The sequence below is a fragment of the Coturnix japonica genome, chromosome 3 (genome assembly GCF_001577835.2).
Source record: "Coturnix japonica isolate 7356 chromosome 3, Coturnix japonica 2.1, whole genome shotgun sequence".
Classification (NCBI taxonomy): domain Eukaryota; kingdom Metazoa; phylum Chordata; class Aves; order Galliformes; family Phasianidae; genus Coturnix; species Coturnix japonica.
In genome coordinates this window covers 19752290-19777713 of record NC_029518.1, presented here as the reverse complement: position 1 = coordinate 19777713, position 25424 = coordinate 19752290, and the positions used below count along the sequence as shown (strand labels likewise).

The window sequence follows — 25424 nt, the reverse complement described above, 5'->3', positions numbered from 1 at the left end:
CATGCTAAAACAAACAATGGAAATTTTACTTGTAAATTCAATTAATGAGCATGATAATGTTCACCTCATGCAAAGCAGCTTTTAAACAACACATTATTATTATTAATGAAATCTGGATGTCATCACTGTATCTCCAGCATTACATTTAAATTCTGCCAAGGCAAAACAAATCACATTTTGCAGGCTCGCATACCTGAAAACATCTCAAAAGAAAAAACACAAAAATCTCAAAGAAATTCTGAGGCTGTACTAGAATTTGAAACTTATCTTCTCTATTTACTGCAATGCAAGCTCTTTCATTGTTTTTTCTAATACTTCATGCTGTGTAGCCAGCATGACTTCTACACACAGACTTCTACCACTAACATAATTTATTATGACAGAATAGCTGAAATGCTGCATTTAAGAGCTTAAAATAAAGGGAAACTGCTACTCTGTACTATTTAAAGCATGTTCGTTGTCTTTATTAAGGAAGTACCTCCTGTTTATTCCAATGCAATACTTTCAGGATGTGAATTGTTTCCCTGAAGTTTAATTTACTCACCTTTTCAGTATCTATTCCTCTGGACATTGACCAGGTGGAGACAATGTAATCCATCACACGTTCACTGAGTCCTTTAGGGACCTGGTAGAGCTTTAGAAAGTCTCGGACACTGTTCAGCATTTCATGATATCTGTTGGTATTAGCATACATTTGCTGAAATATGGTTGTCACATTACCAAAAATGGTTGCATACAGAAGGGCTGTAAAAAGAGAAGAATGAAAGAGATAAAAAACAACAGTTAAAATAATATGTCTTGGTTTTGGTTTGTTGTTTTTTTTTTTTTAACTTGTGTTCCACTGTGCTGTAAGAAAAGAAAAGCCAAGTCCATCCAAATGCATGCTATCCTGGTGTTTTGTCACCAGGATCTGGTGACAAAATCATCATTTTGTGATGAGCACAAGCATTTTATAGGTCAGATTTAGCACTGCAAAGCAAGGACCACCACCTGTTCTTTGGTGATGGCAAGCCTTGCAGCACAGACCTCCTGAACCACAACTATTTCTCTGTCTAGCAGACAATTCAGTGGCATCAAAACCCTTATGGAACCGCAATAGAAGATACAAGAATTCTAAGACAAATAGCTTGACAGCAAATACTTTAAAATTTCATCTCTGGTTTACGGTGCCTGTGTTGAAACGCCATCAGTGACAGATTTCCAAGCGCTAAGTGCATTACCACAGTAGTAAGCCGAGTCATCATTACCCACCTCAGTGTGACAACAACAATGTATCAAAGCAGAAGATGGAATATGCAATAAACAGCTACCACGGGTCAGTGATTTATAGACGTAACTTTAATAATACATAAAAACTTGTATTATGTTTTACACTACTCAGGCAGAACAGCAAGGCCTGAGGCAAGAGCTAAAGCCCTCAATAAGCTGGCCATTTCGCTCTTCTGATTGCATCAGGCACAGCTGGTGGATCAACAAGTCTTTAATAAAAAGCATGTGATAGAACAAAAGGCAATATATCCAGTAGTATTCCAACCAAATGAAAGTACACAGGATTGGAGAAAATCTGCCTTCCAAAGCCCAAGATAGGACAGCGGGTTGGTGGGAATCTTGGTGGTCATGGCTTGCAGAGGCTGGGGCTCTTTAAGCAAAACCAGCTTTGAATAAAAGGGAAGGACAGGAGGCCTCACAGTGAGCTTTCCTACATCAGGGAGCAGGTCAGTGACCAGTAGGTGAGAGGCTGAGTACAGAAGGAGAGGAGCAGTTAGATAGCAGTTAACCACTGGTAAGTGCTCTGGCTCACCGAGTACCTTCTCCCCTTTGCCGTTTCCTATCCCATCAAGCAGGCATTGAATTGTCAGCATCAAAAATGTTCCACTCCAAGAAAAAAAAAAAGTAAATAACAGAAAAGTCATATTTATAAAAGATATCTTTTTGCTTTACCTAAATTATTGCTGTTATTTCTTCCCACGCCCTCTTTATACAAACATATATATTCATTCCTTCGAGAGCACAGCTATTTATTCAGGTCAGCATTGTATTCAGATATCCTTAAGCCAACTAAAATGCTTTATGATTTTATGACAAACAAAAAAAAACCACATTAGTAATGTGTAAGAGAAGCTTACAGGACAGTCTTTTCCCTGATAACTGAGAGATGCAATTCAAATTTAGACTAGCTCAAGGCTTTTAAACAGCTGTTCCTCTACATAATTCTTTCCTGACATTGTACGATTTCTTTGATTTTCATGAGTCCTTGCAGAGATCAGCTCTCCTCTTTTCCAACTATCCCCCATACAGATGAGCAGGAACTGGGGCCTGGGGGCACTGGCCTGGCTTAGACAGCCAATCTACCTACCTCTTTACTCTCTCAATCCATTAAATTGATCAGAAAGCACTAGAAAGTATTAATATTCGTATCCACTGAGCAAACCCTGAATCAAATATGAATGAGGCTTCATTATGCTTCAGGAATGCCAGACAGGTTAACAGCTGCATGGGATTTCCAGGCTTTAGCCTATCATAGCTGTTTCTGTAGACATAGAGTTTTACTATCAGCAATGACACAAATAAAAACATCTATTAAAAGGGAGAGTAAGGAAGGCAGCTCAACTTTAGGTCAGACAATTCCAGAACTTCAGAACTTTTCTTTCCATACAGGAGGCTACTCAAACCAAACCACATTATTACACTTAAAAACTCTAATCTAAACTTCACTAAATAAGCCCATCAAAAGAGAACTCAAGCCTCAAAAAAAAGGTTGCACCACAGTGCCCTGGGTCTCTCGGTTTCCATGGTGTGATCCTTTCTTCATCAACATACATCCTGAAAACTGAATTCAAGAGAGACCTACAAGGCAGAAAATCTTAATGCCCGGTTCTACAGACCAGTTAGATTACCTTTCTCCTAAAAACCCACTCTTTTGGCAGGCACCTGAGCTGTTTCTGCAAAAGAGCAAAGGGAGACCATATAAAGCATTCACTGAATCTCACATGAGACCCTTCCCTTAAATCTCAAATTAAGCCTCACCAAACAGGTGGTAAGAGGGGTTTACCACTTACTGCAATTCAAGTGTTTTCTTCTATCGAACAATAATAAGATGCCAATTTCCTTTGAAACATGAATACAAAAATGTGCAAATTTGGTTTTTAAAAGAGTAAAGAGATCGATATAGTGATACGGCACAGATACAGTAAGAGATACAGTGACTAGAAATGCATAGATTATTTCTCTGAAAGTCTGATGCAACGAGCCCTGAACAATGAAGAAATGCTTGAGGAGAAAGAGGGAAAAAAAGTATTGACTATATATACTGCTTAATCTGTGAATACTTTGTAATTAAATAGCATTACCTTTCCCTTAATATGTCCTGTTCAGCTCTCTGCAAGCGGATGCAAACATGACCACTGGAATGTTGTTGCTGCACTCCTTACTTATGTGGACCTTCACCAGGATCCCCACAAAAACACCCAAAAATTCTGCAGTCCCACTTAGGGAACATTGCAACAGGGTAGGTCACCCACAAACATCATTCTTCCAGCAGCCAATACAATGCTGAAAAGTGATGACAAATAAGGCACAGGGACACAAGCAAATTCTTACCTGTGGATTTCTGGACAACAGTATCTGTGGGCATACAACTGTCTGTCATGCTCTGGCAAATGGCAAGGCCTACAGATTCAGTATTTTGGGACGCATAGCTCTGTACCAACAAAGGTAAAATAGTCTCCATCTATCCCATTACTGTCCAGTTACATTAAGGCTAAAGAAATTTGATTCTTCATTTGAATTATTATGAGGTGAGCAATCCTAGAGCAATTTCCACTGCAAACTGCAGCTACTGTGCTCCAGTATGACCAATTATCTTAGCAAGAAAAATTATTCCTGCCTATATTAATTTTTACTAAATACAATTTAATATAAATATAAATTATATATATATATATATATATATATATCCAAACTCACAATCCTTAATTTATTATTAGCTAACCACTTTATAACTATTAAAGACATTAAAGTCAAGGATTTTTGCAGCCTAAAATTGGGTAGGTACATTAGCATATTAAAAAGTGACCTCTTCTGCTTAGAAATAGTTAGCTATGTCCCTTTTCCTTCTTCCAAACGAATAATGAAATAAATGCACTGCAATACATTGCTGCCTCAGAAAGACTTCAGAATCAAACCCTACCAGAGGAAGCTGGGGAATTTAGTTTCGAGCAAAATCTCAAGATCTTTCTTCTCATGATAGACTGAATTCTGTGACATCAGCCCATCACCCTGTAACAGTGCCATGTCATACAGTTTCACATCCAACATCTAAAGCTCCCTGGAGCTGCTGGAGTTTATTGTGCTGCCTTGCAAACCACATAGAAACTATCAATTCCTTAGTAGTCTTAGGCACAAAGGACAAAAGGAAGAAAGAGAAAAAACATGGGAAGGAGAAGATTCAAGCAAGGCAACAGGCGCACCATGCAGTAAGGTCACAAATGTGACCTCAAGATCTTCTTGGATACATCAGCTGGAAAGAGGCTCTGTGGCAGGTTTAGAGGAGCAGCCTGCTCTAACAGTGCCTACAGAGCTGTACCACATCAAGCAGAGAGCAAACACCTCCACGAATGTCAAGATCCCTCAGAAAGCAAAGAGGTTTTCTGACACCACCAAGACATAAATATTCTTCTCTGACAATAGATAAAGAAAAACGTTGTCCCCAGCTACGTCACTACTCATTTACAATGCAGTCTGTGTCACCCCATTTAAACTAGTGTTTAAATAACGTCAAAGATAAAAGCGTAGTAATTTCAATAGCCAATTACTTGCATAAGTGAATCATGAAGGTCAGACACAGGTTGGAAAGGTCACCAAATAATCTGCTACTTTTTATGATGTAACAAATAAGAATAGAGAAATAAATACAAGTCACTGTAGGTCTCAGCACAGATAAAAGACCTGGGATCTGATTTTAGAATTATCAGAGGAAGAATTTCTATCTGGAAGAATGAGAGGTTTGAAATTACCCCAATTACAGAAGTAAGTGCTGCATGCGGTTCCTGAGATGAATCATCAGACTGCTGATTTGTTCAAAATGCACTCATCCAAAGCCCCTGCATGCAAGATGTGTGCACAAGAACTACACAGCAACAAGTGAGACCAATGCCACCCAGTGAACTGCCTCTTACATCTTGCCCTGACATGCACAGCTCTTTCTAAATCTGAACTACCTTCATTCTGCAGCTTCTGGAAAGCTGATCCAGAAAGTCTGCCTCCATTTAATTTTTTCTTATTATTACTTTTATATTTAAAGTTCATATGAGTTTAAAGTTCATGTATGAGTTCATACACGAGCTGACAGAAAGCACAGCTTTGGAAATTTGTGCTCCATCATTCCTCACTGAAGATGAAACAGAACAATAAATTCACCACAACTAAATGCATCCCCCAAAGGCATTTTTCAGATAACAAACACACTGTGAGGTCACACAAAATTAACATCAATCAGATAAAATGAAAGGCAGAAATTAACAGCATTAAGGATTACAACATAATTATATGAGAAAAACACGTTGTTTTTACATGTGCAATTAGAACAATGTAAGAACTTATAATTGCTTGAGATTAGGGGTCTTATTAGTGGTAATTATCACTACTTAAGAGTAGAGTGTGCAGTTAAAACAAAAACACTGAACTGTTAATTACAGTCAGCAAGCCAATACCAAACTGAACAGGTATCTTCTAAAGGCATCATTTACAGTACTAGCTTAATCAAATTATTACTTGTAGTCTTGCAACCTGCAGTTGGAGCACCTAAAATACAACTGACTTACCTAGTAGCTATATTAACTTCTAGAGTATTAGCGGGTTTAAATATGCTGCACCATTTTCTATCAAGATGCAGAGCTGGTTAATTTGTTTCTTCTTAGAAGGCTATGCGTATTAAAACCATTATTCTTATCTGTAATTTTATCTACTTTTATTATTATTATTAAAATAATGAATAGATATGCAGTATCATTCAGCCAGTAAAAAATAAAAGTAAAAATAAACATAATCTAGGAGGTCAGTTAAGATTACACAGTTTATGAACTTTCTCAATATGTAGCATTTTCCACAAGGTATAGAACAAATTACAATTATTACTATCTTAGCATGTACATCAATTCCTGAACTTCACAACCTGGGAAAGAGATGTTATTTGAAGTGAAAGCAAATCCCCAGAGGAACTCCTCCCGTGCTGTTCAGAAGCTGTTAGTACTTGCATTTCCCATGGCTCTCTGCTCTTCTAGATAGAAATGAAGCACCGCTTCACATCCTGCCTTCTTCACTACACCAGCTCACAAATTACAAGCTCAGGTAGTACACAAGAAGAAGTAAGGCAGTGGTGATGGCAAAGATTAAAAAATGAGCACACTGCTATCAGCTGAGCAAGCCCAAAAGGAAACTCAACAACAAAAAGCAAAGCAGCAAGTCTGAAACAGCCACATAGGATATAAACGATATGTCGCAGAACTGCTTGACTTGTGGGATTAAAGATGAGCGACCACAAGCAAATTACATTAAACTCTTAATCGAACTCTACTGCAAATATTCTCATGCTCATCACCACATTTGCTGAAATCACAATGCTCATGACAGATGAAACATAAAAGAAACACAGGGCTCCAGCAACAGTGGAAACATCACACATCCAGTAAGACAGGCCACTAGAGATGGCTAAACAACAGAGCATTAGGGATACAGTTTTTTCACAAAAACAAGCAAGCAAACAAAACCCAAGAACTGCAACAGAATGAGAATCAGAGATATAAACAATGGACCAGCTGCTCTACCAGCAACTACTAAAACTAAAGAAGTAGAGACATCTGTGCACCTTAAAATAGGCTATCAACACTGTACAGGGCATGAAAGGAAGGGATATGAGAAGCTGCAGAGCAAACACCATGAACAAGTCCTACTGTTTCATTTCTCACCCACATTCCTAATAATTAGAAATAAAAGCAGATAGCTACTGTAGCAGCAGAGACCCAACAGTCACGCATATAACTTCCTCTAACTTCAGGAACTTGAGACCAATTATATTTTGCCAGTTTAGGGCTTAATATGGAAGAAAAGAAGTGTTGGTAAAACACCAAGTTACTGAAGAACTCCATGGTCCCTAAGGATGCTTCAGAAGTGAAGTTTCTTGATTTATATTTGATCTGGCAGCACCTCGCAGCTGGTAGCTGCAATCGCAGGTGTTCCAGCTCAGAAGAATTTCACAAGCCCAAGTATCATGGGCAGCACGAATCTGTAACTAGTTTTGCTTTTGCCTTCAGCCGAGATAAACAGCATGGGAAAACACAGACCCAAACCAATCAGAGCAGCAATCAGAGCCAAAAGTGAATAGAAGCCAAGATTCAGATTAGATATTACAAAAAATTTCTTCTCAGAAAGAGTGGCAAGGCAGTGTCACAGGCTGCCCATAGAGGTGGTGGAATCACCATCCCTGGAGGTGTTCAAGATCCATGGAGATGTGGCACTTAGGGACGTGGTCAGCGGGCTTGGGGGTGATGGGTTGATGGCCGGCCTAAATGATCTCAGTGCTGTCTTCCAACCTTCATGATTCTATGGTTCCTTAAGACACAAACATTGTGCTAAAAGAATTAAAGAGAAGAGCATCCTTCAGAGTTACAGAGATTATCAAGTTAGTAGACTGAATTCCCAGCAACGTGCTTTTATCACGTCCAGGAAAGAAGGGCTGTAGGTTCTTATTCTATAAGGTAACAGCATTTGCACATCAAAGAGTTCATCTGGATCTTCTCAGTGAAATTATCCAAAGGCATGAATACTTCTGCACGGCCCTGCACTTTCACTAACTGGTTAGACACAGTGAACTTAACATCATTTTACATCCAAAGCTGCATCATAAAACAAATATATGTTCTGCCTCAAATTACAGGTAAGTTCTTAAACTTGCAGGATAACTATGACTAAATGCAAACACAGTAATGCCTAGCCATTAACTGAAATTAAGGCCTTAACCTCCAACACCAGAAAGACTTTCAAGGGTCATTACGATTTAATCAGCGAGTCCACAGACAGCTTCTTGTCGAATCAATTTTTATTTCAACCAACATATAAAATATAGGATGGTAAAAGCAATGAGCAAGAGGATAAGCAAAGAGAAATGTCAGCAAGACTATTCATGAAGGGCCTTAAATGGGAAGCACTATCTTGATGATGCTTTAAGTTTTAAGCATATGTTCTCTAGTGAATGCTAAGCCTTGCTCTTGACCACACCAATTTGATTATCAAGATGGAACAATGTACAAACAGATTACAGCTGGAAAAACCACCCCTTTTCTAAGAATATCAGGCCAGATTCACCACTGGGCCAATTTTATCAACGTGGGATGACTTTAGCTCTGTGCTCACTAGCAGGTTTCATCATGAGGAGAATTATTAAAATAGTAAAATCTGATTAAATCCTCAGCAATTTGCAAGAAAGGACACCATTTTACTGTTTTGTAGAATTTTATGGACAATAAAATTTAAATTGTCTAGAAAATTGAAATGGATTTCCATTTCATTTCCCAGCACTAATGAACAGATCACCATTTAAATGAAGGCTGAGACATTTAAGGGCATCATTTTTCTTCCACAATTTATACAGGGTAACACATGACCATTTTCAATTACTTGGTTAAAATTAAATCTCCAGATACTGCTTTCAGAGTTTTACTGATTTGCGCCAGTATGAACACTTTTGCTTTGAAAGCTGTGTTTTATCTACCAGCATTCAAGTTATCTGAAATGACCCCCAATTAGAAGTAAACTCTGAATTTTTTAATCTATTACTGAAACAGATCTACACATATAAAAAAAAAAAAACCAAAAAAAAAAAACCAAAAAAAAAAAAAAAACCAGCTCAGAAAAGATCAAAGAAAAACCTGTTTTCTCTTAAACTACTTAAATTTCTGTTCTTCTGGCTCCTCTGTTTACCCCATTTCCTCTGTGATTTGTATGAATTTTTCCACAAAGCCTTGGGAGAGGAAATTCTAGAGAGGCTTCAGATCTTTACCTGACCTTTCTGGCCCTTTCCTTACAATGCTGCTGTGCATTCTCCAGCCTTGCACCTCAGGCCCATTCCTCTTGGCAGTTTCTGAGCCTGCTTTTGCAATAACCAGCCTGTGGTATTTGGGTGTCCAGAAACAGACATGAATTTTGTACGACCATGCCATCATCTAACACATACATACATACTGAATCCTAGTCTATATTTCCCTCCAGCTCTGACACAACAAGATTTTGCTGGCAAAAGTCACTTGCAGAGAACTGCCCAAGCAGCATTCTCTTACTTTGAAGTTCAGTATTTAAAGTAAATCTCACAATGATAAATGGATCCAGGTAGATTCCCTCTACTTCCAACAGAGCGCACAAGCTATGGGTGGCTATATTTCATGCTCAGTATGTTTGAATCTGCATTTAGCAACAAGAACACTAGGAGGAAGGACCCAAGGCCTCCCCTGAGGCTGCAATGATCTCACTTCTCATTAGACTTAAAACCTTAACTCATTTATGCATTTAAACACAAGCTTTAAACACTCTTCTACAGGTGTGAGCATGTATGCCCGCAATTAAAGTTAAGGACACAGGAGAACTACTGAGACAAAGCAGCACTTAACAACTAACTTACAAGCACTAACTTTCAAAAGCTTTTGCATTTAATACAGCAAGTACATCTCTGTCTTTTTTTAGGCTTTGTCTTTTCTTGGGGAAAAAAAAATGAAAAGGTAAAATTTTAATGCCTACTAATTATCCCAGTATAAAAGCAGAGTGGGATGAAGGCAATATGGTTTCATTGTGAAGTGAAACAGGTGGGTGGCAGTGCTGCCCTCACCCAACCTGCTGATATAAAAATTGCACATCTCCTGTCCAACACCAGATTCCACAGAAAAATTACTTCCTTGGATTAACTGCATTGTACCCAAAATTAATACCAAAAAGATAGTTAAACAACACCCTCAAAACAGATTATGTATTTTAGAGGAAGCTGGGGGTCTTTTGTAGCATACGTGGTCTATGCTGACTAGCACTTTCCAATCTAAATTTGCTCCAAGCAGTCCTGCAAAACATTATCAATACATTAGCTGCGCAGAGATTGTGATAAGGAACCAAGGTGACAGGCCTGCCAGCTGGAGTTAGAGCACCACTACTCTTGACCCAATGGCATAGACAAAGTTGATACCTGAGTGAAAGACAATTAATTCTCACTTCAGGTTCACTTTGATGTGAAAGCAAGCCCCTAAAGCAGTTGCATTTAACTGACTGTGCTATATCTGACTGTTTTGCTTCCCTGTAGGCTCAGGTTCTGAGGCTTCTGATGCAACAACATTGCTAAACCAGGCTCCTGGGGTAGTTACTTTGATAATCACAGAAAGACTGCAAGATGCTTCTTCTTTAGCTGGCTCTGGGCAACCTGCAAATCCCACCTTGTACATACACATACTTTACTTCTGGGTACAAGTACAAACAAGTTATGTGACTGTACTTCATACAGGGTTTTCAAAAGCTTCCTAAACAAACCTAAGAACAATCTGGTCTAAAAGCTTCCCTTTTCTTATGTCATTAAGCAATTACAAATATTTCAGTTTTTTGGTTTTTTTTATAAAACAAATAAGAATACTGACATTTTTAATTATACCAGGTAAGCCAGTGAAGTCAGCAATAAAGAATATGTTCACAGGTGTTTAAGGTGGTTGAAGAATAATTGTCACCAGAATGACTGGGGCTGAGTCATGCTCCTCCCACACACTAATCACAGATGTGCTTGCAAACCAGAATCAATAGGTGCATCCACTATGTGCAAGAATGTGAAACAGCGAAAGCTCACAGCCAGTGGATTCTCTAGGGGGCCTGCTCTACTGATGAGTGAAAAGAGAGATTAGCGAAGACATAAGAGCTTATCAAAAATAAACGAAGCAACCATTTGGGTTTTTAATGAGAAACCATGGATGACTGAACGTGAGAAGAGCATTTTTCTCTGGAGTAGCAAAGAGGGTTATAGCCTAACTTTCAGAAATGGGTAATCATTACTGTCCCTGTGGCTCCAATCTTGAAAGCATTTGTATTCCAGGCTGACTCTGCTGTATTATTACAACTCAGCAAAGCTAAACGCAGTACAGTAGACACGCACACAGTTGGGAGTACTACATCCAACTTCTTAAAAAACACACATCATTATACTCAGGGGTAGATGTTACTGTAGCAGTTGGTAAAAGCAGTTAGAATCACAGTTGAGATTAAACCCAGAATGTCATCAGGCATCAAACCTCAGAATAAATTGTTTGTCATCATGACACAAGGCAGGTAATATGAGAGCAGGGGCTTCTCCTGATTTCTGAACTCTAGAATGAGAAGTCCTGATGTTGGAGATCCCCACTCCCTGCTGACACAATACTGGATTTAGCTTAATCCTACAGCAGTCTTGAAACCATCACTAGGAAGATTTCTCCAATACTTCTAGCAGATTGATTGAGGATCATTTTCACAACATAAGAGAACTTCCATAAGAGGCGTTTTTGCAGTTGTCACAAGTCTTTCCCTTGTTTCAGTACTGAAGCACTTGTCTTCTTTAATTCTCCATCGCATATAGTAAAACCTAAATAGCATCTACCATGTCATCTTAAATTCTTCCTTCCCACTGACGGATGCAATAAGACCCTACAGCTCATGCAGTCATGAACAGTATGAGTAAGGCAAACAATCGTGATAAATATATTTTACATCCTTTCCAGACATTGAAATTACCAAATTATAAAGAAGTAAAAATGCAGGATCACCTTTTAGCACTTAACAAATCAGGGTAATAAACTGCACGATCATCTTTTAAATGCAGTGCAAAGAGCCATTTGCAAACTTTGTGCACCTCACTTACTGGTCTTCTGAGCAGGGCAAGGGATACAAGTCCTCTTAGCAACCAGGACTTTTTATATTACATAGCTACTACTGGTTGACAGATAGTAATGATTCTTGACAGAATACTCATCTTTGATCTGTTGCTGTAATCAACCACCACATGAGTACCAGGCTATTAAAATATTTTTCTGTCAAGCTCATTCAACATGCTTTAAAAGGTGAAGTCTCAGTTTCTGGTGTTTTTTTGTTGAAGCTGTTCGTAAGTATTGTTACTCATGCTGAGTATTCAGGATTTGGCCTCTAACAAATATCCCTCTGATGGATAAACATTTATCCTACCTCTCTCCATTCATTCCATGTAAGCACATGCACTCTTCTTTAAACTGTTTGCCCCTGTCAAACTCTTGTCATCTACCTGGCCCAAAGATACTCCTCATGCATTTTTCCATAATTTCTGCCCTTCTGTTTTCTCTCACTTCTTCCAATTTTCTATTCAATACTTGGTCTTTCTTCCAGCCTCTCAGAAACCTGTCATGGGAACAGTGATTTAGCAGTCTGTATGCACCACGGAGCCTGCGAAATTTAAATCAACAGCTTAGCAGACCCATCAAAGAGGCTGCCAGACCTTCTTGGCCTCACTAGAGAAGCCTAATGACTAGGAGGGAATAAACGTTAAATTAGATGGTCAAGAGAACAGAGAGCCTTGAGATTGGAGGTGGAGGAGAGAATGCAGTGCTAAGTAAGACTGGAGATAGAGGAGGAGAAAAAGAATCTGCATGAGGTTAGGATAGCACATAGAACAGATAGACAAAACCTGACATAAATGCAACACAAAGCAACCAGATGATAGCTGAACTGGTCAACAATGCAGAAACAGTCCAGAAAGCTGGACATTTTAACTGGCTTGCCTTTACTGAAGCTAAAATCCTCAAAGCCAAAAAGATACTTCAGTGTCTCAGCAGAGGAAGGGATAGCTGCACAGCACTGTGATATCTACATGGCACACAAAGTCTGTGCTTGTGAGAAGTGAAGAGCTGGAGAGGCAAGGCCTGCTGCTAAGCAGTGGCACAGACCAATTTGCAGGAGGTCACACGGGAGGGAGCGTGACAGAGCTGGGAACTCAGCCCAGAGCTGCCAGCTCAGGCCCGCTCTCCTGCACGCCAGCCCCCACTGGCTCTCACTGTTCTCGCAGTATTTTTCAGTGCTGATGAGATAAGCAGCAAGGTTTGTTCAGCTTCTGCTTTCCCCTTTGCCTACCAGTTCATTTCTATAGCGGGCTGTAGCATTCATATTCTGTAGATTCAGAACATTCTGGAGGTTAAAAGGCATCGATCGTTCCTGAACGTTTGGCAACCAGCTCCCAGGAATCAGAGAAACAACACTGTCTCTGAGCAAATCATTGTTTCTCAAGAGAAAGAAATCCTACCAAAAGCCTGCTTAATGAAAAAACTGTTTGAGTTAAGATGTTCACTGAGATCAATAAGCAAAATGCAGAAGCAGTAGGCAGAGCCATGGTTAACAAGCATCCCTAAATGCTTTGCTGGAAGAGTGTGTCAGTACAATAACTGCAGTGCAAGACTCTTCAGCCTGTGCAAGTCAGATCAGGGAAACACAGTAGCTGTAATAACAAAGGATACAGTGAGAACTTTCTTTGCTGGAGGCTAATGAAAATGAATTGCTCCTTTTTATATAAATATATATCTCGGAGCAAATACTCCATGATTTTTATTTACTTTTCTCAATATTTTTTTCAATGCTGAAAGCTTAGGTAATAAGTCAGAAAGATGAAAGAATAAATACTTAGAACAAGCCAAGGGGAACAGACAAGAAATCCAGACAGATTATCACCGAGGACACGAAAGAGAACAAAAACGTCGGGTCCTAACAGTACCGTCCATACAAAGCCTAAGTAAACAGGGCTGTAACAAGCAGGGTGTGAAAGGAAGGACTGAAGGCCTTTGTGCCACTCTGTAGACAGGCAGAAAGGATCTTCAGGAGCTTCTGCAGAGCCATAAGTCTCTTAATAGCATTTGGTTTTATCCAATTTCTCCTTATAATTGTGCCATCATGAACAGTATCTGTCCATCTAGACATCATTGCTCTGCAGTTAGAAGATGAGACACTGCTTCTTCTGAGCATGCTACCAATATCCTGAACCTTTTTCCCTTCCCAGCAGTGCAAATCTGTTCAGCTGGGAATCTTTCCTATCAATAAGGCATTATTTTGTGCCACTGACATGGCAGATCTGTGAAATCACAACCAGATCTAAAGCCTGCTTCATATCTCATGGCTGCAGAGGCACAGACGAAAGGGGAACTGCTTAGTAAATCACATTTCACTGGATTCACCACCAGATTTCCAACTCAGACCACTCAGGACTATGTTTTCATGTTTCTAACCAGAGCGCAGGAGGAAAGAAACACACGTGCATGACGCAGAAGGCAAAAGATACTCAAATTTTATAATTCACCCTATACATCAGTGTTTCTCCTTCCAGATACTGACTATGAAGTTCTGAGAATCACCAGCAGTGAATGCCTAGTTCTAACTTTCTCTGCTGCACTTGCAGTCTCCTCTTTCTCAGCCCAGAAGGGGAGCAATGTCATTTTTCATTCCTGTATTATACAATCCTTATACTGTCTGATAGACTTCCATCTAGACTAAAGTTAGAGCAGAATTAAGTTGTGATGAATTTAAATCTTTTACTTGCCTTAATCCAGTGTAATACTTGACACAAAAAAAAAAAAAAAAAAGGACAACTGCTAATAAAAGTCCTTAAAAAGCAAACAACATAAAAATAAGAGTGAATGCATGGAGAAAACTTTTAGTACAAAAAGTTGCAAGCTGAAAGTGTGGGAGCTCATTAAAAAAGCACTGCATAAGAACGCTCAAGGCAAATGCCATTCAAACTTTTTCTACTCTGAAGTTATTTAATCGTCACAGCAATCACAAGGGATAAGGCAATGTATAAAGGAATTGGCCTCTGTAGGCTTGCTGCTGTTCAGTCTTCTGGAAAGGTATTCACTGTAAAAGTGCCATCAATTTAAAATGCTTCTCAGTTCTGAAAAGCATTTTCAGAATCTTTCCAACCTGCAGCTCGATACTGCAAGCTGCACAGCACCCTCAGCAGTCACAAGCCAAACAATGTGGAGTTTCTGTGTGCCCCAAAAGACCTCAACTCCCTAAATGGGGGGCAAGCCAAAGCATTCAGAAAATTAAAATTTTTGTTTTAAACCATAACAACAAAGAAAAAGCTGAATTCCTTCTCCTTTTGTATCGCTGATTCCAATAAATCACTGTTAAGATTACATTTCTTACATTAATTCCCTTCCATCTGTTCCCTGAGTATTAACTAGGCTAGCAGTGCAGCACCAGGAAAGCCTATGTTTCCAAGTAATATTAATTTGCCCATTTGTCCAGTAAAGAGTTTCCCTCTTTACTGCAGTTAGAATTGCACTGTTCTGCATAGACTGAATGAAAACATGTCACAAAATTAGCATGGAAATCTTTATAGACATATAAATTATTACAATTGCTATAAGGTTGTGGAGGAACCGCTCCTAAGCATGTGCTGAAGTGCTCAGATTTAAAAGATCTATGGCAGTCTGAAAAGGTGTAATGCATAAGTTCACAACTTCCCATCCCTCTAAGTTACTGGCAAAATACCCTCAGAGAAGGTTCAGGAGCTGAACCTTCACATCAGTAAGTGATAGGAGTCTACAATCAGGATCCCATTCAATATCCCAACATCACTAGCATGCTTAAGTTGCTGTTGTCTGGTCTAGAACCTCAGCCCAAAGGCCAACACCTTCATTTGGATATATAATACAAATACAAAACACAAGTGGGAAGGAAAGGACTTTCCTGACCAAGTCCTTCTCTCTTTCATAGCATCAGGTAGACACAATTTAGCTGCCAAACACTGAACAACTACTGCAAAAGGGAATTAACAGCCACTGCGATACTCTTGTTCAGAAGATAAAGGAGAAGCAATCAGAACTGAAGAGCACCAGATTAATCAGAGAGGCTCTGCCATTATCTGCTTTCAAGAAGTCTATAACTACCTATCTTCTACCCAAAAAGTTCTTTCCACTGAAAATCCTCATCCCTTATTGATTTGTACCAGATCTCTGCAGATACTTCATACAGCAGAAATACCTAAATTCACTGCTTGTTTCAGTACAACAACCAAAGACAGAAATATCTCACAAAGCTCAGAAACAGTACCTTCATTTTCTTATCCTGCTATGCCACTGCTGGTCCTGTCAAAGCTGTGTTCTTATGGCAAGCTTTTCAAATCCTAACCCTTTTCAAGTCAACAACTCTCCAGAACAAGCTGTGATGCAAAACAGCTACTTTCACTAAAGAGTAAAAAAATAAAATTAATGCTATGGCAACAAAGAAAGACTTAGTTTTTCCTCTCAGGGATCGTGCAATTAGCATAGCATCCACAAGCACAACAAGGAGACCAATATGAAGCATACGGTAGTGAACTGGTGCAAAAAGACACTCTTCAGCCACTCTGGAGGTGAGTTCACAAAGAACAGCAGCACAGAATTTGATGGATGGCATTCAAAATTTCACAGTAGAGCTTTAAAAAGAGAAAGTTTTAGACTGAGAGGGTGAAGTCATCAACCTGTTGTTGACCATATCTTAACATTCACCAAATTCTGCCAACCCAAAACAGCAGGGTTCAAAATGACCCCAGCTAAGCGGGCATCAAGGTAAATGATTGAACAGCTGCTGTCATGAACAAGAGTTTAATTAATGTAATCAAAGCCATAATTAGGTTAATTGCAGTATGCAGACATCACCAATTAACTCACAGATTGCCAGTCCCACATAACTAAAAAAGTCTGTGCTTGCAATGGACTACAGCACTGCGCTCACAGGAACACAGCAGAAGGGAATCTAAGCCACTACAGACGATGCAAAAGAAGATGTTCTGGAGGATCTTAGCAAACAAAATAATGCAATAAGGTTCAATTTCAGGCAGCACGTAACATGCCAGTAAATCATGCTTAGTTGACAGGCATGCTAACACTTCTGTGTGCAGCAATGCAGCTTTGGCGAGATCTAGCACAAAGCTGACTGTGCAAAGAAGTACATACTCTTTGAGAGAGCTTACAAAGAAACTGATATTAAGGACCAGCATAGCTAGCCCAGATTGCATGAAGTGGACAGCCTCCACTGTTTCTCCCAGTGGGCACCTTCCCGTAACACGATAATATGCTCACCCTGCCAGGATGGGCCAGGCAGCTGAGGGATGCCCATGTGTCTGGGCCTGCCTGCAAGGAAGCGGTTGTTGGGAGCTACATGTGCCCCTCTGAGTCACGTTAAAGTCAGGTATCATCCTGCCCCTTCCATCACTTTCAGACTCTTGTAACTGATCTAAAGAAAACAATACATACAATTCTTATGACTGTTCAGCGCTTTTACTGTCACTGAAGTGTGTATGTGACTAACCAGACAACTGCATCATTTTGTGTCTTCCAAAGACAACATTCCAGCAGGTCACACTTAAAGGTCCTTAAATTGTTGCTTTCTTTCTTGAATCAAGGCTTTTGCTTTTTTTTTTTTTTTCCCAAAAAATCTCATCTGTGAGTATTCTCTAGCTGTCAAATATTGATTTTCAGCCCTGCTCTTCCTATATATCTGCTCCCAAGACAAAATCTTGCTTTGTTAAATAGATAAACACCACCCCTGTTCACAGAAATGACTGACCTTCATTATCTCAACTTGAACACTGAAAGATTTAGAAAGTTAGGAATATGAGTCAAATGGAACGTGCAGACAACTCTAATTATAGATGTCGCTACATTCAGTTCCTAATACTATCATGATGGCAGCAGACAGATAATAGCAGTAAAATCAGAAATGGTAGGAAGGACTCAGAACACAAGCAATAACATAAAACACATCATCAGCCTGTGGAAGGCAAAAAGCCATCAGTAAAAAAGCTCTTTGTTCTGGGGTTGAGATTCTTTTTCCCTTTCTAATGAGAAGACACTGATCCAATCAAGCTGTTTTGAATTGATGATCACAGTTGTTATGCTCTGTTTACTTGTCTGATTGTAATTTTAAAAGTCCACAGTCTGAATTACAGCATACCCAGTGTATTCACTGTGCAATGATAAAACATAGAAACAACGCAGAGATTGTGCAAGGAATACAAAAGCACAGTATGATTTTGTTGTTGCAGATATCAGCTCAGCAGCAGATACTGGGAAGGTGCCTACACCTCTCCAACTAGAGAGACTGTGTATCTTTGAGTTGCAGCTCCTGCCTGACAGCACCGGAATAATTAATGCCAGCACTGAAAGTGCAGTTGTTTCCACAAAGCACTTGAGAGTTCAAGCTAGCACAATTATCTGACACTACTAGGTTTCTTTATTAAAGCTTTTCATTAATATTTTACCTTCACAATCTCATCTTCACTTTATCTGCTAAGCATCTTGCATCAGTTCTGTTGACATCTAGGTATGTACATTACATATGTGAAGAAGTCATATAACCTTATATCCATCCCCTGCTTTCCAGCATCAGGGTTTTCCAAGGAGATCTGGAGAGAGATTCTGAACCAAGCTCGGAAGAAATCTCACCCATTGATGGGAGATGTTTTGTCTTCCTTTACTGCAAACACTCTCAGTAGAAACAGAAACTGAGTGGCTCCTGCAAGGCCAGTGCCTCTGCAGCTCCCCAAAGGACACTTGAGGAACAGCACCACTGGAGACGGTGGAAGATGAAATGCGTGAAAGTAAAATCTATTCCTTAAGGCAAACAGGTTTTGTGAGTTAACTGTTTTCTTCAGTTTAGCACATTTATATGCTTTTCTATCTCCTGGAGCACTGGATCATTCAGAAGCAGGGCACAGGAGAGCAGCTTGCTGTCTCTACATACTTTTGCACATGGGCTTGGCACACAGTCTGGAAGAAACACAGTTTTTCAGCTGTAACCACAGCAAATGCTCTTTTTCCACTTGAGATGAATTTACAGCCTGTTGAACCATGAGGAGCGTGCACTCCTGTAGCATTCAGAAGGACCAGCAATTAATGAGCATTTCAAAGAACAGGTCATTGGGGAAAGAAAGACTTGCTCTACAAGAATGCAACTGGTCCACCAGGCAGCTGGTAGGAGAATCCTCCAGAGCTGTTAAAACAGAGCTACTACTGTGTAGCTAGTAGCAACTACCAGTAGGTAGGCAGAATTTTCTTGTGAGCATCCAGCAAGGAATTTGACTGTGTGACCTCAAGCAAATGTTACTGTCTATCAGCCATTTTGTGCATCTCATGGTACAAAACCAGATACCTTCCTGTTAAAAGCAGAGAGCAGTGTTTTCCACCACTATGAGGTCAGAGACAAACTACAGGAGGAAAGCAATGTTAGCAGTGTGCTCCCACATGCATACACACAAACAGCGGTCTCAGATTTAAGATATTTCTTTTTCTCCACCTGTACAGCCTCCTTCAGGGAAGCTGCCTCTTTTAATATCCATATATCCAAACATTATAGCACTGGAGATGACTGAAGAGTTCTATCTCAAAGCCTAAGCCTACAAACCCAGGCCCCATCCAGGAAGTGGATACACATCAGCATATTGTACATGAGGTCAACAGCAGCAACTTGAAGGAAACAGCACTTCTCATTTATATGCAGCTGTCAAATGCTTTCCCAGAGTCCTTACACAGTGCTCTCCACTTCTGATACCATCTCTTATTAAATCTCCTCTGAAGAGAGATCACAGCCATGATGCAGGTTATAAAACAGCTGTAGGAAGGAAAACCCATTACTACTTCCTCAAAGGCAGTATTTAGAATGTCATCAGCAGTGCTTTACACATGTTTGCACTGTGTGCAAGGCTTGAAAGTTAGTTTGTTTCTGACATGCTCTACCTCCATGCATGGACCAGCTTCCCAGCAGACTGCTGTTCCTCTTAGCTGAAGGTAAACTGCTGTAGAAGTGTGGCTGCACTTATTTTAGGCTCCATTATTTTTCCTGCTTTTCTGAATGAACTATCTGTCCTAGTATCTCACTGGTCAGTGAACTTCTGAATGGCATTTCACTATGCCGTGGAACTTTGTGCAAGTACTCCACATACTGAAGTATCATATCCTTCCACTCTAGCCCAGGCCAGCTAGAAGCATTTTCTCCAAAAGTCTGACTGTCCAGTGATAAAACACAGAGGTCCTATAAAACACTAGTTTTCCCTGCAAACTTCTGCGTTATTGAAATATGTTTCTGAACAAAAGATAACTCCACTCTAGATACGGACTACACCCTCATGAAGTGAGATATGCTTCACATTGGTATAACTATGATCAAAACACTTCAGAGTACATTAGCCCTGATAAGATCAATACAGTCAATCAGCCATACTTATGCCCTAATGCGCTCTCTTCTCCATCAAATTAAACATCTCAAATTCCCCTTTCAAGTCTTTGTCCACTTCAAAGCACCATGCTTTAAACAATGTTCTTTTAGCCATGGAGACCAAAGAAGAGAAATATCATCTGTGTTTTCTAGGTTTTCGCAGTAGGTCTTAATTTTACTGGGAAACAAACAACAACCACCTCATAAAAAAATCATCTGAGCTCAATCCCAAAGCAGTTCTTAAGTCCAATTCAGCTCCCTCATATTTTTTTAAGTGAAAAATCACTCCGAATGTTTCTATTCCCAATGGAGATCTATTCAACCATGACCATGAATCTCTCTGCTCACCTGCACTCGTCAAGCCACCCATTTTTGTTCTCAAGCCAGTGGCAGGAAAGGGCAAGGTTTACCCCTTACCTAACAAGAAGAATATACTTCCACAACATCCATAACAGTTACTAGCTTGATTTCAAAGCAGAAGAAAAAGAAAAGCATTTCTAATTCATGTTGATGCAAATAAAACATCAAGCTTTAATACATAAAATATTACATTCTTTACCACAAGGCACCTTAAAGAAAGAATATGACACTGAGGATTTTACACCCTACAAGCTGTCAAAATCCTTCAGTCAGAAGAATACATTTTCTAATTTCCTTCAAGGCAAGGGGAGCTGTTAGTAAGTTACCCTGTGCATTTTTCACACCAATTGCAGCAAGAGGTACTGCACTGTTGATAAAAGATATTGACATTTTCACATATACTCCCTGTTTTCTCAGGAGATCAAAATTTCTTTCATCAGGGTGCTACTGTGATAGAATATATCTTCAGATAGCAATTCACATACAGACCCATACTATTTCAGAGCTCTGTGCCTCAGAAAATAATCTGTATATGACCCACAGCAGCATCTATATCCTTTAGAACTTATTTTTATCAAATGAAAAAATCTTTCTTTAAAATATAGAAACAGCCAAACACATTCAAACTCACTGATCCGGTAAGCACAACTAGTCCTTATTCATCCTTAGGATGTCACAGGATAGCTCATCTGAGTGGTCAGGGACATCTCATGATCCATAAACCGCTGACGTTACAGCAATGGCAAGATATTTCTACTCCAACATTTTGTAACCTACAGCAAGTCTTTGAGTCCAGTAGCAATTAGGTAGTATAATAGCTACCTCCTTTTTGAAGATGATGTAGAGGTGAGAGGTGCTTAGAAGATGCTTCAGATCTTCCCTAATATTGCATATTAGATGACGAGCGCCACAATGACTCATATGACTAAGTGTGCTATTTTGCTACTTTTTTTCCCCCACACCTAATTGGATTCTTCTTAGACAGAAACAGATTTGGAAATACAAAATACTCTCACGTAAAACTAAATCCTTGTCCAGCGTTTCTATCTTTCAGAAATAGTATTGCTGCTAGGGAAAAATCTCTTAGGACTGCAGAGAGAAAGAAAAATCTGTCACACTTTCCATGCACAACAACTCTTAAGATTCTTCAGGTTGTTGGGTGTTTTTTTCCCCCCTATACGGAGCAAAATACTCATCTTGTTTGTTATCCTCCAACTAACTGCCTGAAGCATTCCTGCTTCCTTCCCCACTTCTGCACTTTCAGCTCATGTTCTGGACACATCAGGTGCTTCCCCATAAACACATTGAGTCACGTTTCTTCAGAACCTAAAAGTATAAAACAAATTGGCAGCGTATGTGGATAAAAGTTTGAAAAAGCCACCAAATTTCGGTGTTTAAAATCTACTAATAAGAAGCAAGGTTAGAAATTGCCTAAGAAAAGCAAAACACCACACTAATGAGATTACCGCAGCATGTGATATTAAAGACATCAGGTGAAAAAGACACCCACAGCAGGGATACTTATTTGTTTTCCTTATCCTCCTCATCACAATTCAGTCACCCGAGGTAAAAATTTAGATACTGCGTGACAGAGAAAAAGCAATTATCTGTCACATTGCTGGAGTCTGAGCTCTCATCCACAACTTCAAAAAAACAAATGAACAATTAACACTCAACAGCTTTCATCTTCCTCCCTGTCCAGCTGAACACTTTTTTTTCCTCCATTTGCATTTCAAAAACCTCCAGTGTCTCAGAGATCAAGATTAAACTCTGCAAGAGACAGAAGACTGCGAGAATGTTGTGATTTTCTGCCCCCCCACCCCACCCCCCCCCAAAAAATCTCACTTTAAAGACGATCCTGATCAGATTTGCATGATTCTGACAGTGACTTGGAGTCACATTTCCTGAGATTATTCTAGCAATTAAATGCTAGTATATTCAGAGGTGGGGACGCTCCCTAGAACCATTAGGCTGAAGCACAGCCTGAAATTTTGAGTCATTAATGCAAAATGACACATCACAGGACGATTCATCAAGATACAGCTCTGCAATTTTTTTTCTACTTTTTTTATTTTCCTCACAACCAAAATTACATGGCAAATTTACCCTCACCATTTGCAAATTGCCTTCTGCAGGGAATATGACAGCAGGAATTTCATTTAGCTTTAATCTGGTCATCTACACTTTAAGTAACAATAAAGAGAGCATTGCTTACTCAATCTCGCATAGTACAAAATGATACCTCATACAGAATTAGCTCATATTTCCCAAAAGCAGACCAGGAAATGAAGTACTACCAAATTAATATACTCAGAAAAATACACATTTTATTTCTTCAATAAATATTGCTTGGAAGCACGTTGTGGTGAGTAGATAACTAACCCCATATAAATGGGGCACTGGCCATATAGCTATGGCCATTAGCACAGACAGATTTATTACAGGATTAGCACTGGTGGTATGAACCTGAAAAAACTTTGCAGCCTATCTTAGCCTGGAGACAATGAATTTGGTAGGAGTGAGCTATTTACATAGGTGTCATGTACCTATGACATAGAGTCTGCCCTTCCACCAGCTTCACCATCAGCGTTTAATGTTTTGCTAATATCTCTCCTTTAAAAATCTGCAGGCCTCTGATGCCCTTTTCCTAAGAGGAGGCAGCTTTTACAAGCTACAGTTCTGGGTTTGGAGATTGCTATGTTGTGAAGTCTGTCAGCACAGACTGCTCCCCTCCAGTACACTCCATACATACCAAATATCAATGACAAATACGTAGGCCAGACACCCAGATGCTTCAGCTCATCAGCAGCTCTGAAAATGCCACCATGAGCTGGTGCAGTCCCATGCTTGCTGATGAGAGATCCCGGTTCACTGCACTGAAAACTGCATCCCTCAGGAATCAACTGCCTGCCAGATTGCCTAAACAACCAGAAAGCCTACAACAATGTTGTCAGTCCACTTTCTTGTGATCACAATGACTTTGGGGTTTGGGATTCTAATGCTTTTTGTCTTTTAGTTTTTGGTTTGTTTTTGTTGTTGTTGTTTTTACTTTCTTTAGCTTTAACAGGAATAAACAAGGTATTTTACCATTTGGAGATAACCAGGCCAAATTATACTCTGGCAGCCAAAACCTCCTACTAACCTTCAGAGAGAAACTCCCTCCAGACTTTCTCATAGTTCTGGCTCTTTGCTAGAACTTGGAGTAGCTGAGAAGCAGATCCATGACACATTTGGTGGTCCTTTATTATGGGCAAAGCATCCAAGGAAAATAACATTCAGAAATCCCAAACAGTTGCTTAGCAATTATACCAATAACACATCAGCTCTTCAAATATCGTGAGCAGCTTCAACAAACAACCAATAAAGCACAGATGAGAAGAATGAGGAAATAGATTTGGAAAGACCGTCTCTACTTATTAAATAGAAAAAAGAAAACTTTTTTTTAATTAAGAATTACTAACTTGAGTAGTGTTGCTCATGGCTAAGATAAACGACAATGAAAAGCAATTCAAAGCTATCAGTCACACAGAAAGCATCCCAACCACGACTTGAGTGGCTAGAGAGAATTCTGTGGTACCTAGAAGATCTTTGCCACATTGCCAGGGATAATGCTGAGGAATATTTCAAGGGCAGAGTTTCTTTTTCTCTTCCAGCACAAGCTCAATTTAAAACAAAACAAAACAACCACCAGACATTTGCAGTAAGCATGCATACAGGAGATGTTTTGGGTTGGAAGTCTCACAGGCCCTTGTGCTCAGCCTGTGGGTGACAATCTCAGCAGAACTTCCTTTAGATGAGTTAAGCACTGTAGTTCCAGGACGTTTCTGGCCAGCCATGAGAATTTACCTTGAAAAGGTACTAAAAGCTTGAGACCTTGCAGGGTCTCCCAAAATAAGCATGATAGATTTTGCTCAGTTGCTCAAAATCCAGATAGGCATTCATCAATATTACATTATAGGTGGAAAATGCAAAGCATTTTTAGAACTGTTTATCCCTATTCTACCCGCAAAGCAGGGGGATTGCTGACACAGTGCTCAGATATGAAAACTGCAAATGAAAGTCTTCAGGTTTTTGCTATTGCTTAGGAAAAATAAACACTACACTACCCAATCTGACAGCTTCACTGAACAAAATATATGAGAGCTGTTATTCCAAGGCACACATCTCCACAGGGGAGAAAGTAAAAATTGCATTAGCTTTATTTTTTTTCCTCAAGTATTAAAAATGGAAAATATATATCTTTCCCTCATCTGCAGAAAGTGGCTTAAAACCTGTTTTTAACATATACATCAGCCTCTCTGAAAAATCTGTCTGCAGACATATTCTGACACATATTAATTAGCAATTTAGTGCCCATCTATGAAAAAGGATAAGCATATACATTTTCATTCATTTGCAACGAAGCTGAGGAGTTAATAGCTTTTACTTTCAGTTGTAGGGCTCATATTTTAATAAATAGACAGATACAGTTACATGTATACACATACACACACCCTCTCAATAAACAGGGGCAAAAACACACAGGTCAGTTCACTGACAGATATGAAGACAGCGCATGTTTTACAGTACTGTAATTCACCATATGTGAAGGAGAAACAGCTACATAGGAACACATGCATCTTATCAGGCTCAGTGAACAAAAATGCTTAAGAGCAGACAAAGGGTACTTCACCTCTATATCGTAAAATAGATCTGTTTTTCCCAGACAGATGTGCATTATTTGAGGTTAAGACTGAAGAACATTTCCTACCTACCCATTATCTCCCTTCACTGTGGCTGACCAACGGAACACACATCCTGAG

At 39.5% G+C, this 25424-nt stretch overlaps 1 protein-coding gene across 6 annotated transcripts in view; it reads right to left on the bottom strand.

The window, feature by feature from the left end:
* KCNH1 (potassium voltage-gated channel subfamily H member 1) overlaps positions 1–25424 on the bottom strand; it is a 164104-nt gene that overhangs the window by 84503 nt on the left and 54177 nt on the right. For all 6 annotated transcript variants that reach the window (XR_001553869.2, XR_001553870.2, XR_001553868.2 and 3 more), the window contains exon 8: positions 545–744. Coding sequence is in view for 2 of the 6 variants with exons in the window: in XM_015857407.2 (XP_015712893.1) it covers positions 545–744 (200 nt within the window). In the remaining 4 variants the exon portion in view is untranslated. The remainder of the gene's footprint in view (positions 1–544; positions 745–25424) is intronic.